The sequence below is a fragment of the Xiphophorus hellerii genome, chromosome 3, assembly GCF_003331165.1.
Source record: "Xiphophorus hellerii strain 12219 chromosome 3, Xiphophorus_hellerii-4.1, whole genome shotgun sequence".
Lineage (NCBI taxonomy): Eukaryota > Metazoa > Chordata > Actinopteri > Cyprinodontiformes > Poeciliidae > Xiphophorus > Xiphophorus hellerii.
The window spans coordinates 7,211,999-7,232,236 of record NC_045674.1 but is presented as its reverse complement, the minus strand read 5'-3'; the positions used below and the strand labels follow the sequence as shown (position 1 = coordinate 7,232,236).

The following is a 20,238-nucleotide window of genomic DNA, read 5'->3' as shown; positions in this document are numbered from 1 at the left end:
TCGTTTTCACCTCTTAACATGCTTTGTGTCCCCTCAGATCATCACCTCTGACAGCTCAGACATTTTTTTGTTTGTATTTCTTCTCCCCGGAACACAAACCGCATTACATTTTGCAGGATAAGACAGAAAGCCGGCTGCTGGAGGACAGGCTGGCACGTTTCCCTGGGTGTGAACAGGTGAGGGGGGATTCCCTCTCAGTGAGGTCAGGACACCTGCGCCGCGTTAGATGTTAACTCCCAGGTGTTCACACCTCACGCTTTTATTTATTTCAGATTTCACAGGTGCTTCAGATACACTCAGCAGTTCGGAGGAGCCCAGGTACAGTCGCTCTGAGAGGAAGAGGCACAACAGAAAATTCAGTTCTTGTACGATGAGCTCTTACACAAACTTCAAATATATTTACAATAATAAACAATCAATGATCCATACCATGTGATATTTACAGTTATTACAAACAGCAGGTGTTCCCAGCTGAGCGGGGTGTTTAAAAACAATTCACATTGTCTCGTGTTTTGATTCCGGAGAAGAAGACAAAATAAAAACCCCTCCCTCCGAGGGCGAAAGAGTCTGGTCAAGTTAATGCCAAGAAATCTGTGTAACAATACAAACACTTTTAATCGTGTAATTAACAATCAATAACCACTTCTAGTTAGAACATCTCTGCAGAGACGAACTGAGAAACACTTACAAAAACAGTCGGTTTGTAACAAAATAACCGGTGTTCTCGTTGAAATGAAGGCTTTTTAAAAAAAAGGAAACACTTTTTGTACAGGATCTTTACACAGCCGGAGCTTTCCCAATCGGATCGTTGACCATAGGAAGACGTGTCGCAGACATCGGACCTCACACAGATTGCATATGTTTTTTTCTTTTTAACTCTCTCTCTAAGCTCGCTTCAGGTTAGTCGTTCCACCTAAGCTTATTTGCATGATAGTAAAAATTGCATACAACAATAATAGTGAAGCTTGTAGCATGATTAGCTTGACGGACAGCACTTTATAGGCAACCTTTAAAGCACGCTTCTCCGTTTAAGACGTTTAAGACACTTTTTGTTTTCACTGCCCGGTGAAGTTACACTTATAAATAGGAATAAAAAGACTGGTGGAGATTATTATTTAAAAAAAAAAAAAAAAGAAAAGAGGGGGGGGGGAAAGTGACAAAGTTTCAAAATGAAAACTGTAATAATTACATCAGAAACACTGCATGAACCGCAAATAAATAACGTCAGACAACAGAACATTTTCATCCATTCACATTTCTAACCGTGTGGCATTTCACAAATTACAGTGACGAAGGTTTTGCAAAATAATCTAACATCGGCAGTGCCGTATAGTACAAGGCATTTGTTGGCATAGTTTCTTTAAGACTGTACTTTTTTTTTATTTTTACAGTTACAATATAATGTCTATATATATTTATATTTATAATTCTTCCCTAACAGATAATAAGTACAGATTGAGATCTTCTCAGAGATGCACCTGGGCTCTGGGTGATTGCAGTGATCCAGAATCACATTACGCTCTTTTGTAAAAGAATAACTTATCCGCCAGCAGGCTCCAGACTTGATACCTCATAATTAAGGCCTTGACAACCACTTGGTCCTTGATTTCAATTTCTTAAAAAAAACTACATACATAAACACCTATCGAACTCCTGGGAAACTTTTTTTTGTTTGTTTCTTTTTTTGTTTCCTTTCGGAATATAATCAGTAGCTCAAAAAGAGAAGTCAGTGTAAAACGATGTACATCGAGTGCAGCCAGCAAATATCCACGTCAACATAATTACAATAACTTTTTTTTCTTTTTGTGCAGGTTATTAAAATGATGCTTCAGTCTTTACAGTGATTATTACAAGTTTTACAAAATCCAAAAAGTAGTTCTGGGTTTTTTTTGGAGTCTGAAATGGGCTTTCCAGTGTGTGTGATCACATATTTCCACATAGACACGCCTCGCTGGTCCGGACGCCGTACAGACTGAGGTCACGGCTCCGCCTCACGTTCAGCGCGCTGCCATCATCACGGTCGTCGGTCCTACTTGACCTCGTGCTCGGACTCGGACTGCACCTCGGCGCCGCGGCCCAGGTGCTCCTCCATCTTGATGGAGAAGATGGTGGCGGTGGTCTGCGTGCTCTCGTCCAGCTCCTTCAGCAGCTCCCCGCTCTCCCTGAAGTCCGTCAGCTCCTCCTCGAAGGCGGGGCTGCTGCGGCTGCTGCTGCTGCTGCTGGTGTTCGCCGCCGTGCTGCCGCAGTTGTTGTTGTTAGCGGCGGCGGCGGTGTTGCTGTCCTTCGGTGCCTTGGCCGGGTGATTGATGTAAAAGCGTTGGTTCTGGAAGAACTTGATGATGGTGAGCTTGGGCAGGTCCAGCTGGGCGGAGAGCGTGTGGATGGCCTCTTCGTCGGGGTAAAGGCCCACGTCCTGGATGAAGCTCTGCAGGATGCCCAGAGCCTCCAGGGAGATCTTCCCCCCGCCACGGGACTTGATGCCGCGGCCGCCCTCGTCCTCCGTCTCGGCCGGGGAGGCGGTGGACGGCTGTCGAGGCGGCAGTCGGGGGCCGGCGTTGTTCTGCTGCTGCAAGGGCTGCTGGGAGAGAAGAGGCTGGGAGGGGTGGAGCGACAGCGAGGGCTGGTGCTGCTGCTGAGACTGAGGCAGCTGAGCCTGGAGAGAGAAAAACCAGAGGAGAGTAGGAACTAGTTACAGTTACTTGAAAAAATATACTTTTAGGAGTATTTTTACTCCTTGCTTTTCCTTGAGTAATTTTATTATGAAGTATTTCTACTATAACTTGAGTAAAATTTCTGGAATGAAAACCAAACATGTTTTAACAAAACATTCACCAAACACACACCTGCAGTTTTTGTTAATGTTTCATAAGTATTTTATGGAAAGAAACTTTTCTTTTGCCTGATTTATTTATTTTTTTCTTATATGAATTAATGTCATTTTTGTCCCTAAAATACCAAAAATTTCCACTCAACTTTATATTTTGGTCCAACTGATTAAGTAAATTTTAAATATTAGATGATTGATAATTTGACCAGTTACTCTGTACTTGAGTAGACTTTCTACCAAATACTTTTTTACTCCACTAGGCCTGTAGCAATAAATTAATTAATCCCATGATAAATTAAAACAAATACAATAATTTCCAGTTACAGGATTTATCTTTTTCTACCAAAACCTGGATGACAAGTGTTTAGTCTGGTGTTTTGGGCTCAACTAGTCCTTTAATTGAATGACAATTTTGTTTACAGACACTTCATAATTCATCTTATTTGTTGTTTCTGTTGTTTTATTTACTTTTAGACATTTAAAATGTCTTCCAGTTCCAGAGTTTAATGTTCATTAGAATTTAAAGTTTATTGATCTTTGAGAATTTGTTCTTGTATTATTATGCCATTATTACCATCATGTTACCTAAAAATGGTGTCAAAACAACAATATTATTGTTTATGGCAATAACTTCAGCAAAATTTGTTATCCTGACAGGCCTTATGTATGCACTGGTTGGCTGTTGGCTTTATTGGGAGCTGAAAAGCAACAACATCACCCTCAGGTACTTAAATAACTCAAGCAGCATAACAGAGAGGAAACCAGTGTTTCAATTCTGTCCTCAGCAGCTTATCAGGCTCCAGTGGCAGCCAGCAATAATCATTCTTGCGCTCAATTCACGTAGCGACGGTGCGGCTGACTCGCCGCTGTTGATGGCTTTCACTCCGGCTTCGGTTTGGAGTCCCGTCAGTACAAACACATGACACATTACTCGTAAAATGTCTCATTGTGTGGCTGGAGAGGGAGCGAGTGGGCAACTCGTGGTCCCTGTTGACCCGGCGAAATGGCTGCTGTTGTGTTTTCATTTCTGACTCAGACGCTGTCGATAGGTGTTTCATAATCAAGTTTGCAAAACAGCACTTTGCGGGGACTCGGCTCGCCAGCTGCATAAATGCACCCAGAGATGTGATTTTACTGTACCAATATACCGAGCTCCGGTAACTCTTGTTGAGCAAATGGGAGTTAATTTGGCCAACGTGTCGCGCTAGTGAAAGACCGGCGGAAAATATTTAAACCCTGGTTTTTTTATGGACAGTAAGGAGCTGCACCATTAAGTCAGAAATAATCTAATTTTATCCATCTACAAGCATTTCTGTTGCATGCAAAGTCTGCATAAAAACTCCCTCATTCCATATCTGCTGCTAAAAGAAATCCTATTACCTTATTTATATCCAGTAAATGAGAGCCTTTGTGAAACAACTGGCCGTGTATCTAAGGAACCAAAAAAACAAATCAAGCACTCAGCTGTGGCGCGGACTTTTAATAGGAGTATTATTGTGCTTCATTAAGATGTTTCTACCGTTAACTGAGCCTTTGTGTTATTTGTTATTCATACGCCAGATGTCTCGTATAAAGCAGCTCTGTTAACTAAGTTCAGCCTAATGATATCTTTGAAAACAGCTTTCTGTGAAAAGTAGGAACTTTGAAGTGTTGCCGTGGTTCTAATTTACAAGTGTTCATTATGACTCTTAAACGTTGTTTATTTATTTTCCTGGAATATTAGCTGAAAATGCATTAAATGAGAAAAATTGTGTTTTTCACTTGTTTTTGACTCTTTCAGGATCTCATAAGCAGATTGTTGTCAAGAGAGTCTAAATCTGCGTCTCACAAGTAGTGTTTACAAATTTATTCAGGCTGCAAAAATGATTCAGATCCAAAGGCAGTTTAATAACTGATTATTCTCTCCTATCAGATGACTCATTTAGCAACTAAATTGTCCAATAAAAGACATAACTTCTATGAAACTAACCGTCTGGCTTAAATTATAAGAAAATAAGCACAAGAAAGAAAATGTGGAACAGCTATTTATAAATGTTTGGTTTAATTTCAGCTATAGTTATGTTTTAAAAAAGTACAGCTTGATAAAAAAAACGTGGTCTCTACAGGGTTTTAAATTATTTCCATCTAAACTGAAGTGTTAAAAAAACAACAGATTTTGCATTTACACCCCTACTGCCTTTTGCATTTATGAGGTAGCAGGGAAAAGATGCTCATCAGACACTGAACAGTATCTGTAGCTGCGTATTAGAAATTGGAATTATTAAAATAAATTTGCTTAATGGAAACAGGCCAATTTTTAAAAAAAAAATGCTTTCTTTAGGATGAGGTGGTTTGATGGCTAAAATTAGTTTTGCTAAATTTGTGTATTTTGCGCATCACGCAAATCACATGATTAGGGCTGTTGTAAAAGAATATTTTAGTAATCGAGTACTCTATAGAATATTTTTACGATTATCCGAGGAATCGGATCTATCGCTCTCTCTTTCTCTCTCAGCGCCATCCCTACCGTTCGCTCCAAAACCGTGAGAACGCAATTCCAACGCCACAAAAGCTCTCGTAGTACAACCACCTCACCGCACAATTCAACACCATTCAACACTGCCAGCACTTCACAAAAGCTCATAGGCGGAAGTAAGAAATAATAATGATCCAGGTGGAACACGGTGCGCTACATAATAAAACATAAATTAAGCTTTGAGGCAGATAAATTTTTCTCGAGGAATTTTAATAATCGAGGTACTCGAATCATTCGAGGAATCGTTTCAGCCCTACACATGATCAGTAATTGGATGTTACTTCTAGCAGAAAATACAAAGAAGACAACAGGAAGTAGTAGGAGGATGATGGCGTTGCATGTTTCTTCACATCTTATTGCACGAACAAACTTTGTTTCAAAATTGTGTTTTTTGTTTTGACATTATTGGAATATATTCAAAGTTTTGCTCACATTTTTAATGGAAACATAACTACTGCATGTTCCACAAATCCAGAAAATTGTAAAACAGCCGAAACACTGAGATCCTTTAAACGTAGACTAATAATCAATCTGTTTAGAGTTGCTTTAAAACCATAACAAATGAAACACTAACCAACATTTTGATTTGTAAATGACGGCAGTTGGAAAAATTTAATGTTTCAGTTGTTGATTTTGGGGGTTTTATGATGTAAAGCAGTGGTCCCCAACCCCCGGGCCGCGGACCGATACCTGTCCGTGGACCAATTGGTATCGGGCCGCGCAAGAAATAATTAAATACTTCCGTTTTATGTGTCGAGTCTGGAGGATCTTTTATTTTGAAAATCCTTTAACCGGATCCTGTCGGTTACGTCTTGAGCATCAACATTGAGCCCACAAGCAGCAGAATGAGTTAGAAACAGCAGCAACAACATCGGTGTCGGTCGTCTCGACGCGCCCAAGTGATTTGGGCAAGTGTTGCTACCACTTGTGGTACTGTGTTTATTACTATCAAGAAACATCTCTACTTTTGTCTGATCTGTACAAATTACATTGCTTAACAAGTTTTGATGCTTATTTTGCTTAAAATTAGTGCATCGATTTTGTTTTTAAAGGGAGAAGAGGCTTTTTGATGGCAACCTTTTTATGTTTGTTCAGTCTCTTTCAACTGTCCTGAGCTTAAACACTTAAAGGGGCTATAATATGTACATAAAACCCTTTTATAGCATAATCAAGTCATTATGTTTCCTTTAGTTGTTAGAAAAATGCTGCATAACGAGGTCTTTTGATTAAGACATAAAAAAATTACTTAAAATAACTTTGACACCTTGAAATTGGGTCTCCGTCTCTTTAAGAAGCTTCTATTCTTTCTAACACTTTGCATTTATCAATCATCAAAACAATCCTCCATATTATGCTGTTAACCGTTTTCAGGAGCGTTGAACTGAGACTGAAAATTAGCTTATAACTCTTCCCAGATTGATGTTCAGGCTCACTAGTTGCTTCTTTAAAGTCATTGCTCATTTCTTTCCATCTTGGTGTTGTGTTGACATGCATCTGACTGTGTGGAGGTGAAAACTTCAGCTTTTAAACAGGCGGTCACTCCATGTTATATTCTATTATTGTGTGGAATCTGTTGCGTATTTAAAGAGATTCCACACAATAAGTTAAACTGGGACAATTTTTTTACCTAATAAAAAAGATAAATCGTATTACATGACATTGTAGGATACAAAAAGTGTATCTTTTGATAAGCTGACACTATAAGCCTGGTTTTCCTCAGTTTGTTTGATTGAACGTCTTGCTCACCTGAAGCTGGTCGGTGGAAACGTGGATCAGGTGTGGCGGCCGCTCGTTGTGGTGCTGCTGCCCGGCGCTGCTCTCCTGCTCGTAGATGGCGTCGCGTTCGGCCTGCGAGAGGCTCAGGAACCGACGGATCATGGACAGGTTCTCCCACAGCGTCCGGTTCTCTGGAGACGGATCCTCTTTCCAGCGCAGCAGCTCACAAAGCCAACCCTTGAAGAAATGAATGAGAGGAAAGTTCAGCAAGTTACAGACTCTCAAACACAGGAGAATCGAGCAAAGTGAAGATTTATTTTAAATAAAAAGGTCTAGTTTACAGTGCAAATATATTAACACACTTGAAGTAAGACAAACCTAACTTACAAGTAACTTTTCAGCACAATATAAGAGCTTGTTTTACATCAATAAGTCCTTAATATTGATGAAAAAGTTCTAGTTCCACTGGCAGATTATTTCACTGTAACATGGGAAAAATGTTTTGTTACAAGTGAAAACTTGTGAAATAGCTGCAAACAGATGCACAATTATACAACCATATACTTTGTACAACAAACAAGAAAGCAACAAGTGGTTTCTGGATGGTAGGTCAACAACAAAACACTTGTCTTTTCTAGCAGCCATTGCACCGCGCATACAGCGGTAAAACCAGCTGAATTATTGACTTTAAAACTTTTATATCTTGCTGAAAAGTTACTTATAAGTTAGTTTTGTCTTATTTCAGTTGTACCAAGATATTTGCACTAAACGTAGACCAATAATACTTGGAAAGATTTATTGTATTTGCTGCGCAGGCTAAAAAAACTTGTTGTTATACAAGTTGAAAAACCAACATTTACGATTAATTTATTAAGAAAAACAAGTCAGAATAGGTATTTAACAGAAATGTTTTCCAGCACTAAAAAAAAACAAAAATCCCCCAAACACACACAAACTGAAGCTGTGGTGTGTCTGCTCCTCCTCTGCAGCTGAAGATGAAGACGAGAGTGACTGGAGGTCAAGTGGCACAGCAGCAAGGAACAATTTAATGTGACAAGAAGCACACACTCTCACACTGAGCTGCACCCTCAGGAGGAAACAAGCGACTCGTGTGTTTGAGACGCTCCAGCAGAGGGCCACGAAACACAGAGCTCAAAGACGGCGATCACAGAGAAAACCGATTTAACTGATCAAACAAAAAACCATGGATTGGTTGATTTATGACTCTAGATGTTTCTTTAAAGCTTAAAGTAAATAAGAGGTTCAGTTATGCCACGAGTAAATGGTTCTGCATGTAAGGAAAATAATTAAATGACTTTAAAGTGAAGAATTATAAAAGCACCTAACGCAATAACCCCAAAACATGAGTTTACTCTTAGATTAGAAGGAAAGAGGCAGGAAAGCACATAATCCAGAAACAAAACTCCATTTTTTTTGCAGACCAGCTTCTTTTTGCTAAAAGGTCGGGTGAGTCATTTCAATTAAATACGTCTAAATACATGGATTCAGTCGGAGAAGTTTGAACTAAAATAGTTGCTGAGATAACTAAAACAAATTTGGTCAAAATTGATATCTTAAGCAGAGTTGTAATTACTTTTACATAAAAGTATCAGATGTGACGTAAAACTTAACAAGTTTCAGAAAAACTTTGAGCCAATGCTGAATAAAAACAAAAATGTGAGGCCTGTTCCGGTTAAAAAAAGGAATATCGTCCAACACCCTGTGAATAAATAAAATGAAAAGATATTTACCAGCAATAATACACACACACCAAACACACTGGCCCTATTTCAGCAGGATACACAAAGAAACTCAGCATGCAGAAATGAGTGAGATTTATTTTAATTGCCCAAAGCTGCACCGGATCGGGTTGGAGTGACCCACTGCTGTCATGAATCTGAGTTGGAGAGTAGGTGTGAAGTAGGGACAGCATTAAAACTAACATTATAGCTGGAAATCGCTGATTTCATGATGCTGGTTTCACTTCCATCAACACACATCGTCACAGGATGTGCTGCGGCTGCTGGAGACTTTAAGGTGGTTTAAAGAAAAACTAGAGCTGGTGATTGTTTCAATCAAACTGACTGGTTTCACTCTATATTTTCTAGAAAAAATGAGCCAGGATAAAACAAAAACAAGTAAAAGTTGATTTCTGCTGCTACTCTGAGCTGCGTCATTGAGCTTATATATGGGGAAGAATATTTTTGAATCTGTCAGAATTTAGTGCAAAAATGGGGTTTTCCAAATGTTCCTGTACATCATTTATTTAACAATAATTGAAGAAATTAACTTATCACTAAGAGTTAAATGTTAGTCAGGACTTGACGCTTAAGTAAAGAGTTAAGTCCTCTTGACTTAAATATTAACATTAGCTGGGGATTTTTCTGACAATCATAGAAACAATATTCATAATGATAATTATAATTGTTAACAATCAATGTTATTGTTGCTCTTTAAATATTGATTTGACCTTTATGAATGCAAATCCAGATCTATGTGCATCCAACACACTGCAATGAATAAAAACGTTCATGTCTGAGCAAAGATGTAGTCGGCAATATCTGTAAACCTTTAAGCTCTTCCTCTATTTTCAGGTACTGATGCATATAGAAGCATATTTGAGAAACTTTACTCAGTTAAAAATTGGTTTGTGAATAAATGTGAGAAGTGAAAGAAGTGAAGATGCAGATTCGCAGCGGTAGAGACAGAAGGACTCTTCAGAGGCTCGGTGACGTGGTCGGACATGGTGACCTCAACTAGAACAGCATGAGTGTGTGAGTAAGAGCGAAACGGAAACACCGGACCTCTGCCCAAGCTGCGGGAGAGGTGTAAAAGAACGAGGGCGGAAGACTGCAGAGGGCGGGCGCGCCTCCGGGTGTGTGAGAGCGTGTTTGTGGGCTTCTCTCTCGGCCCGGCGGTGTGTCCTGGCAGCGCGACAGAGCGGCGCTGTAATCTCCCGGCCAGTGCGCGGCAGCACCTTTCATTTCCGCGGGATTACACCGGGGCTGCTGGTCCGCGCACAAACACGGCGACACACACGGAGACACGCACGGAGGGCAGAGCCACGCCGCCACACTGCATGCAGGAGATAACTCAGCAGTTTGGTCGTCCCCCGTTCCAACTCCTCCCATAAGCCACATCAAACCCAGGAGGGCTTCTGGAGGAAGGCGAGACCAGGAGAGACATAAAGAGCAGAGGAGGATGGAGGAGAGAGAGAAAGGGAGAGATGGGTGGTGGGGAGGAGGAGGACGGGAGCAGAGGGGGCCATAAAGCCTGCGTGCCCACCTTGTTCCTTTGCCACGTTTATTGTTGCGTTTTTAATTTGCATGCAGAGGGATTTGGATGGCGCTCCGGTTGGGCTGTCTGTGGTTTCAGCTGATTCGGTATTGAAGAACACACACACACACACGCACACCCACCAACCCACACACACACACACACACACACCACCACACAGCATCTTGTCAAAGCCAGAGAAACAGTACCCAAGCCCAACGATGGAGTAATCCAACTCAAACACTCCCCAAACCAGCAGGATTAAACCCAAAGCAGCAGAGCCAATCAAACAAAGGCGCGACGTGAACTCCATTTCAATGCCAGGAAGTCCATTTGATTAAATAAACTACCGAGAGTTTATTAGTTCACAAGTATGAATTTTTTTTGTTTGTTTTCTTTTTGTATGTGTGTTTGGCTCTTTTCTCTCACTTCTCTGCCAGTTCTGGGGCGGCGTTGAGCTTTTAAAGAAAAAAAAAATCATGTACCACAAAAAGAGAATTTACCAAACATTTCTTTTTATGCTATATGGATGCCAAGCAGCGGTTAACTCTGCTCCCAGCCAGCACCGAGGACAGTGGACAGTCAGCATTTTCCATGGCAGTTTCAAGAGCTTTGTTTGTGTTTGTCTAATTGCATTGCTTCCACAGGCCAGGCAGAGGCAGCGAGACGGGAACAAAGATGCACATGGAGAGCCAGAAGAGTTAGCACGTCCTCCGCTTGTCTGTAAACTACACAAGCAAATGGAGGATTTCCTTTAAAATATGATGATCGCATTTGGTAGTTTCTCCTTTTGAAATAGAAAAAGTCTAAAGAACTCCCTAAAAATCTGAAAAGTTTGTTTCCACAAGATGGAAAAGTCTTTTGGAATCATTCTTAAAAAACTTTGCATCTACAGATTATTTTGGTTATCAATTAATCTCTCCATTATTCTGACGACTAATCATTTAATCAGATAAGAAAAAAATTGGCACATTTTGCCTTTTTTTGTACAATAAAAGATGCAAATAAACACGAAATAATTAAATTCCTTTAAACAATAAAATGAACATTTTATTAAGCTTATTTAGTGAACACTTGATGATGTGCGGCAAAAGATGCATCTGCATTGGAAAAACTACTTCTAACATGTGAAAAGCTCAGCCTTTTCTGCTTGACTGAACATTAATACAATGTGGAGCGATTTTGTTGATTATGTTTTGGATTAACAGATTAATAACTGGACAGCAAAAGGGGCGTAAATAAAAGATATTTTTACAGAATTTGAACCAGATGAAGCTAAAACTAAGCCACTTTAGGAGTTCTGGGTGGAACATTTTTTTAACCCTTTCATGCATAGTGGTCACTACAGTGGACAGCAATCTAAAAGCCATTTTCTTGTGCTTCCTGTGGATTTTTATGTTATAAATGCACACAGACCACTGAAGTGGACACTAATGCATCATAAAATATACCATCAACTACTGGCCATCAGCTGCAAATGCAAGAAATTATTTTTGTTAAATACAATATGGCCGACAGACAAAAAAGCATGAGAACCGACCCGGTCCCTCCTTCTACTGTAGACGACTCTTGCAAGTAAAAAAAATATTGTGACATCAGAGAACCCCTAAGGAACAATACTACTGATGTATTTTTCAAATAACAACTTTGTATTTGGACAAAATTACAATTGATCACATAAAAAAAAAAAATTTAAAAAAAATTATTTTTACAAAAAAATGTTCCTACCTTTTTTATGCCTTAAGAAAAGAATTTTAAAAAATGGAAAAAAAATTCTGACACAAAGGATCATAATTCATGCATCAGAGGGAAAGGGTTTGTTTTTTTATATGTTAAATGCAAACTGTTTAAATTCTTTGTACGGTTTTGGCTTCATTACTGAAATTCTCGTTTTTTGAGTCAATATACTCCATGATTAATCCATTACTAAATTGATTTGTCTTTTTAGCCTTAGCCAACACCTTCCCAAGGTCAGAAAAAAAAGTCACCCAAACTGCCTCCTTTATATGAAAGAAAACTGGTCAGGAGCAAATCATGACTCAAGTCTGCATGAACTGGAACCCATCAAAGACGGTCCTGACCAAGAAAGAAGGCCCTGTTTGCATAAATTGGGTGGAATAATAAAAAAAAAAGAAAATCTTCAAATTCTTCAACTTTACCTCAAGTCGACAGCTAGACAGTTAAAACTTGGATACAAACGGGGTAGGATGTTCCCAAAGACGCAATGAAATTGGATTTAAAGAGGAAAAAGCAGCAGACCCACGCTGAGAATTATCCAAAGCCTCATTATCAAACTTAATGAAAATATGTGGATAATGCCTAAAGACCCAACAAATTCCAGGAAATCAACTAATTAAATTAACTCTACAAATTCTGGTGAAAAGAGAGAGGACAAGCATCCAGCCAGAATTATTCATCTACATATCAACGCTATCCACAACAGAAGAGCACCAAGATGTTCCTTATTGATATCATTGTTTGAGTTTTATCGTTTTTAATCAGCCCATCATAAAAAACGCCGGGGTCATGCTCATGGTAAGTGTATGGAAACCATTTGAATATATGTATATTTTAATAAACTTCAAAGCATCAACATGATTCTATGCTTGACATTCCTGCACTCTTGTGATATTACCGCCCTGTTGCAAATCTGTTTTCCCCCTTATTGTTTAATGTAATTTGCCGAGCCTCTCCACTGCAGCTGACAAGCACCGACTGCTCTTGATTGGATCACAGAACTTGCTGCCCCTGCCGCTAAAGTGTCGCAATATGTTCCAGAAAACAAAAATCTAGGGCTCTTCAATGCAGTGTACTCTGGGTTTTGTTGTAGATCATTAAGGGCTCTCTATAAATAAATAGAACAAGTAGTTCAGAACAGGCTCGGTTGTCGACTAACAGGGACATTTATGCATCCCTCAGATTTTCCCATGTTACAGTTTAACCATTCTGGTTGAAAGAACAGCACAGAGACAGGAACTAGAAGACTTAGGGACCTTGCAGTGACTGATGAGAAGAAATACTTTCATTTACGGATGACCTGCATTCGTATGAGAAACAGAAGTAAGATGGTTACTTTTAGTAAGCAGGCTGTGAAGCCTCAAACCTCACATGAAGCCATGTTATAATAAACCACATACTAGTGTGGCTGAATTCAGAGAACAATGTCTGAGAGGAAACAAAAACCAAGAACTAAACTATTAGTGAGGTCAAGATGTCAAAGGTTTCTAACATCCAGTTTTTGTTTAATATGTATTAGGTTCATTTCATCCACAGTTTGCAGATGTTTGTGTAAAATGCAACGCGGTATTGTACTGGGATCAGTTGGAGGTGTTCGTCTTGAGAGCTCCAGGAATGTGCTGCGTTATCAGATGTTTAGTGAATTACTCTGTAGGTGAGCGCAGCTACGCCACACCCAGCCGGGCATTCACACAGAGGAAAGGGCGTGGCCGGCGAACCTCCAATCAAACTCTGATGACCTCGTCACTGGGAGCGCAGCTACTGGCAGGTGGCTCCACTTCTTCTGAGCAAGTCATGTAATCAAGTCAAAATTTAAAAGTGGCCTGTATTTGAAACTAATTTGGTGCTCATGCAAACCTCTGAGAAGTACGACAATGATTTGATTGACGAGAAGTTGGCGTGTTACGTAAAGAGCAATGCATCGGGTTTAATGGGGGCTGCATTTTAGGTCTGGATAAGGTTGAGAGGTGACTCAAGAAATCACCTTGCCACAACATGACCAGACATTGGAGCCATTGAGTACATGGTACCTTAAAACTACGCCTCGTCCTCTTGGCCATGCCCATGCCAGAGAAATGAAATATGCAAACCCACAATACAACTCCTACCAAACTCTGCTAAGCAATGCCAACACCATCCAAAGCATCAGTTAAACATCCTTTGAGTATCCAGATCTTCAATTATCGTTTAGACTGTTGGTTGCTATGGTAACGACACGTAAACACCATTGAGACCGTCACGATTGCCCCAATACTGCCTTGAGGTGCCTGTTGTAGGTGTGTCAGCTCCTTAGTTATTTACTTATTTATACTCATCACTGATCTATACTTAGACCAAATTATGTTGGTCATGTCGGACTTCTTACTGCTCAACACTTTCAAAGGGTAATTAAAAATATCAATAGCACTTAAGTCCAGTCTAAAGCTTCTTCTAGGAAAATTTGAGATCTTACTTCAAAGATAAAGAAACAATATTTAAACCAATGTCATGCTCCAATTCCTCAAGTTTCAAAAAGTAGGCCTGTGGTTGTTGATAGGTTTGTTTAGGTCTTAGTCTTACAGGTGGTGGTGACGTTGAAGACAAAGAAAAATTTGGTGTTATTGTTTTATGAGGCCTTTCAGACAGTATTTGTGCCAGTTTTGTGTCCAAATCATTGATTATCCATTTGTGGACAACAAGAGCTACATTTTCTGTCAAAGTTTTGCTTCCTTTTGTCATAGTTTGGCTTGTGACCTTTGCAGTCTATTGCAATTCAATCATTAATTACTTTTAAGACCTCTTGAGAAAAATGTGATACTCTGAACCATGACAATGCACTATCATGATCCAGTACTCTTCCTTTTTCTCCCATACCAGATGGATAAGCCGGTAACCAACATTCTCCAAGACAGTTTTCTTATTTAAAAAAACACCAATTGGGTTTTCCTGGCCAATCCCAGGTATAGGTTTTCTTGGATGTCTTACTTATTGATTCTGTTTTGAATAATTCTGCTTCTGTTTTGTTTTTTTAAGCACTCTTACATACACAGAGAGGAAAGTTCTGAATATTATTAGCTAATAGATTTTAATTCAATAGAAAACTAAAGCATTAGAAAACTGTCCACCTATTTGTACAAAAGTACGTCTCTAAACAAGGTACATGCTTTTTGTTGATGCATTTATAGACCACGAATTAAGGGATTTAATAGTTTTGATGATTTTAATGAGTAGTGAAAAATACCCCACATTTTTAGTACTTGACTTACCTCACAGATTCGATTAGATAAAGGGAAAATCTCTTTACTTTTTGAAAAACTGACTGATTTTAAATTATTCAAATGCACTAACCAAGCAGTGTGATGTAAACTTAGAAGCTGCAACATTTGAAGATCCAATGAACTAGAGAAGAAAATCTTTTAGTCCAAGTAGAGATAGCAACCGTCGTGTTCGGGTGAAAACATTTTCCTAGGTACACAATAGCTGAATTCATCCGCAAGATTTCCCCCAACGATGCAATGAAGTGCATCGTGTAAGTGAGTGCAGGAGTCACAAGCTGCCAATGAGAGCTCTGTCAGAAAAACCCACCCACCGAGCCATTCACCACAAAACCTCTGCTGCAAAAATCCCCAACATAAAAAAAACCCTCTAAAAAAAGCAGGCTTTGCTGTCAAAAAACAGGGACGCTACAGAGAAGGACAGACAGAGTGGTCTGTCACACTGCCTGCACCAACACCTTCCCCTTAATCTCATTTGCTCCTTATCAGCCCCATCAAGCTGACCTCGGCCACCGTGAAAATAAATAAAATAAGCCAACAGATGTCCATCAATTTGCCATTGGAGGCTTATCCCCCTCCCCGTCGTCGTATTGCTGCGCGACAACAACTGAGGCCTCATTTTTAGCCTCGGTAAGGGCAGTAAGGGCTGAATTTGGAAGCAAAAAAGGCCAAGATGATGCATCAGAAATTAAAACAGAGGCGAAAAAGAAGAGAAGTAATGATTGTGGCCATTGTTGTGACTGGCTGGTTGGAGGAGAGGATGGTTACCGGGGCAGCCAGACAAATCTCTCCTGTGTCTCAAGCTGGGGGTGAGTTAAAGTAGGGGGGGAAGACAATGCATTACTGTCTTTATTCCTCCTCCTTGAACTTGGCAAAAGTCCAGCGCTGGCAGACAACACAGTGCAGATAAATGCAGTCGATAACACGGTGTGTTCAAACCTGTTTGTCCTCTCTGAGCGTGCCAAACCAGTAACTGCACATGCACATTCGACCTACAAAGCTGGGGTGTGCTGTGCTGTAAATGCATTACGCCACGGTGCACGCCCATCTGCTGACGACAGCAGACTACTGAGATATTCCTGATGCTCAGGCATATGTGAATCTAACGCAACAATAAGCAGTAACCGGGAGCTCGTCTCAAGACCAGAGCAAGGCTTTCTGTGCAAACAGAAAGCGATGGTTTGAAACGTGTTCAGTTTACTGTAGGGCAGGAAGGGAAAGAAAAACAGGAGAACTAGTGTTTTTACTGTGCTGTGTAAGAAAAAGGAAAGTCACTTCAAGTATAGGTGAATAATCAATGAATATTCAACATATGGAAAGAGCAAAAGAAGTCTCAAAGTGTTAAAAATAAAAATGGGCTTTAGGACGTTTTAAAAGTGGCACTTCTAGTGTGCAACGACAAATTGTTGCATCATTTCTAACGGTTCATTCACATTAAGCAGATTTACACCTGACAACATATTTTTAACTAGTTTAGAGTGACAATTGCAATGGGGTTGTTGCCCAAACATGGAAACGAAGATGTATGTCAAATATGGATAAAAAATGAAGTCCTGATTAGTTTCTGGTTTGGTTATATTCAGGTCTGAATTGATTTACTGTTTGAACCCCAAACAATATTTGGGGTTCAATGCTCAGTTTTGTTTTTTTTCTGTGGATTTGAATATTTTCCTTGTGGAAATGTTTTTTTTTTCTTCTAGGTACTCTGGTTTCCTCCCTTAATCTAACAGCATGAATGGGAGAATAATGGGAGATTTTAATCTGTGTGCTTGGCTGTCTGATTTTGCTTTATTACTACAAGATAGTCAGTAAAAGACAAAAATAGGATTGAAAAATTATATAATAATAATTAGAATTATTAATACCTATAATAGATTGCATAAAATACTCAAATAATGAAGACAATAATGCTTGCAGCATTTACGAATTTTAGAGAATGCAAACTTTAGTTTTTTTGTGTTTTTTTAAAAGCTGCAACTCATTTAAATAAACATTGTTTTTGCTGAAGTGACAAACCTGTTAACAATACTGGCCCCTCTTTTAACCTGCTACTTAAGCTTCAACAGATGCCACTAGTTTAGTTTTTTTATTTTTTGAGGAGGCTTTTGTGACTGCGAGGAAGTCTTAGCTAAAGGTCACCGCAGGAGCTGCAACTTTTGCTCAGAGGAAGAGATACTGAATATGTTTCGTTGTCATGGAGGCAAAGGAAAAAAAGTCGAAATGGAGGTACTTGGAAAAAATATGCCATTTTCTAAAGCAGACTGAGTGATCAAAGAGTTTTATTATTCTCTGCATAATTTCTCATAACCACCATCTGATTACAGTTCTGTTCAGCAAACTTGAAAACAAACTAATAAAGCTGACAAATGGTAATCTTGTTAAATGATGGCTAGGCCTCCAGGAGGGATGTATTTACAGCCATCCGACTCATTTCAAATTTTCCCCTTTAAAAATATTTCACATCATAAAATGACCTAAACATAACTCTGATGTCTGTTTTCAGTGCCGGCGTTCCAGATTGTGCCACCATCCTTTTCTGTTCTTTCTGTGAGCGTCGGTCTGAATTCTTCATGCCAAACACTAAATCTCTGTTGGAGCTGCGACACGGAGAGGTCTTAGCCAGACAGTGAGCGTTTTCTGAAAGAGGTCGCAACCTCTGAGCATACAATAAGGCGACTTGTCAGCGTTAACAGATTGACGGCTAACGCGACGCGCATTGTGCGGAGGGGAGTGAGACGTGACCGCGCAGGAAACCGGGCCCCCTCTGTGTCAGAGCTAGCACCAGAAACAATGTAGACCGGCTCTGTGTGGCCGTTTACGTCATGGCTGCCGACTCAGTTTGGCGTTTGGGGAATTTTCGAGAAGGCAAATAGAGGCAGATGGAGCAAAGAAAGAATAACCAAAGGCAAATGACCATTCCATCTAAAACGGAGCGTATTAAACATCTGTGTGGTTTGCTAACAGATTTATTTATTTATTTCTTCCTCCACAGCTGCACATCATGCTGTAACAACCAAAATGTGGGAGTTCCCCAGAGTGTATTTGTGTTACAGGACTAATATGAAACTAAACACTAGTGGTTAGCAGAAAAAATACATCCACTGGAGGATTTTTTTCCAAAGTTCAGATATGGGAAGGAACATTTTTAGTAAGTTGCACCTTTAATATCAGTCAGTATAAAATCTGTGAAGGTTTTTCTGTCCCAACGCAGCACTCCAGATGGTTCATGTACACAAAATGGCTGAAAAATGAGTCACCAATGGAGCTTCAGCACACGTGCCTCTTTGTTTCAGATACTAATATTGTTGAAATTGCACCATAATCCAGTTTAGCCTGGTGGTGGGCTGATATTTGGGTACGAGCACTGCCTGCGCAGCCAGTGTTTGAGTGTTCAAACACGGCTCTCCCACCGCAAATTTACCTCTTGTTTATCATCTCTTCTATTCAATACTGATGAGGCAGATGGAGGCTGAACGCGCACGCACCAGATAACAAACAAGGCGAGGATGAACAGCAGACAAACAGAAACCACAGCTCCCATCCCAAACACACACACAAACACGCACGCGCGCCATCACGTAGAGCACCTACGTAGAGTCTGATTCCATCAATTATAAGAGCTTGATTGAGATTTAATTCAAAGCTGGGGTTTAATTGCTAATATCAAAGGATAATTAAGCTGATAAATCATGACTGATCTTATTGAATTAGAGATTGAAATAGCAGAGAACTTGCAAATTGTCTCTGTCAGTTGAATAAGTCATTTAATTGGTCTACAAGTTTGCCTCTGATACTAATCGAACTAAATATTCACCCTAAAAAATAAAGAATTAAAATAAGTTTGTCAGTTCGATACAATTACTAACCATCATTAAAGTAATTTACCTTGAGTTTAGAATTAGTTTTTTTCACTCTGCTTCAATAATATTCAGATTTTGCAGAATATTTCACACTCCATAAACCTGTTTTCATTTTACAAACTACAAACATCAATGTGTTTATTAGGATTCTTTTGCTACAAAATTGTAAGTAGGAAAGAAAAACATATTAGTAAATGGAGTCCACCGGTGTGTATTTTAATCTCAGTTCTGTGAATGAAAACCAAGGAACAGAGCAGAAATGTCTGAGATAAAGATGTGGAGAAGTTTAAAGCAGGATTAGTTTCTAAAACAACATGCTAAGCTTTGGGCGTCTCACAGAAATCTGATTCATCCATAAACATAAAATACAAAGAAACAAACGCTCAAGGTAACTCTGGAGGAGCTGCAGAGATCAACAGCTCAGGAGGGAGAATCTGTTCACTCCACAAATCAGGCTTTTATGGAGAGACAAGAAATATACTGTTGAAAGAAATGAATGCAAGATACAATGAGTGGCAGAAAATGAACCCTGGTAATGAAATCTCCATGGTATAACATGGTGGTGGAAGCATCATGCTGTGCTCAGCAGAAACAGGGGAAAGATTGAGAAAAAAATACTGAAAAAACACAAAACTGTTGAAGGCTGCAAATGTTTTACACTGCAAAAAACACAAAATAATAAGAATTATTTTTTGACCAGTTTCCAGTGCAGATATCTTAGTACATTTGTAATCAAACAAAACTAACCTAAGTAACTTTTCAGCAAGATATAGGAGATTGTTTTAACTCAATAATTCCTTGATATTGATTTTAAAAAAGTACTTCTTACACTGGCAAATAATTTCACTTATAACAATATTGTTATAATTTCTTGATGGAAAGTTACTCATAAGTTAGTTTTGCCTTATTTCAAGTGAACTAAGATATTTGAACTGGAAACTAGATTAGTAAGGCTTTGTGTTTTTGCAGTATAGAGAGAATCCTAGTGAGTGTTGGATTATGACGTAAAATCCTGACACAATACAGGTAAAGTAGAGATGAGTGCAAGGCAGA

The 20,238-nt window shown here is 39.4% G+C and overlaps 1 protein-coding gene across 8 annotated transcripts in view; it reads right to left on the bottom strand.

Moving 5' to 3' along the window:
* Positions 1–222: 222 nt before the first annotated feature.
* satb1b (SATB homeobox 1b) overlaps positions 223–20,238 on the bottom strand; it is an 84,985-nt gene continuing 64,969 nt past the window's right edge. For 5 of the 8 annotated variants that reach the window (XM_032558678.1, XM_032558682.1, XM_032558685.1 and 2 more), the window contains 2 exons: positions 7,089–7,295; positions 223–2,653 (listed from right to left, as the gene is read on the bottom strand). In XM_032558678.1, the coding sequence (XP_032414569.1) occupies positions 2,030–2,653; positions 7,089–7,295 (831 nt within the window). In that variant the 3' untranslated portion in view covers positions 223–2,029. The remainder of the gene's footprint in view (positions 2,654–7,088; positions 7,296–20,238) is intronic. The other 3 variants (XM_032558680.1, XM_032558681.1, XM_032558679.1) reach the window with 1 other exon arrangement.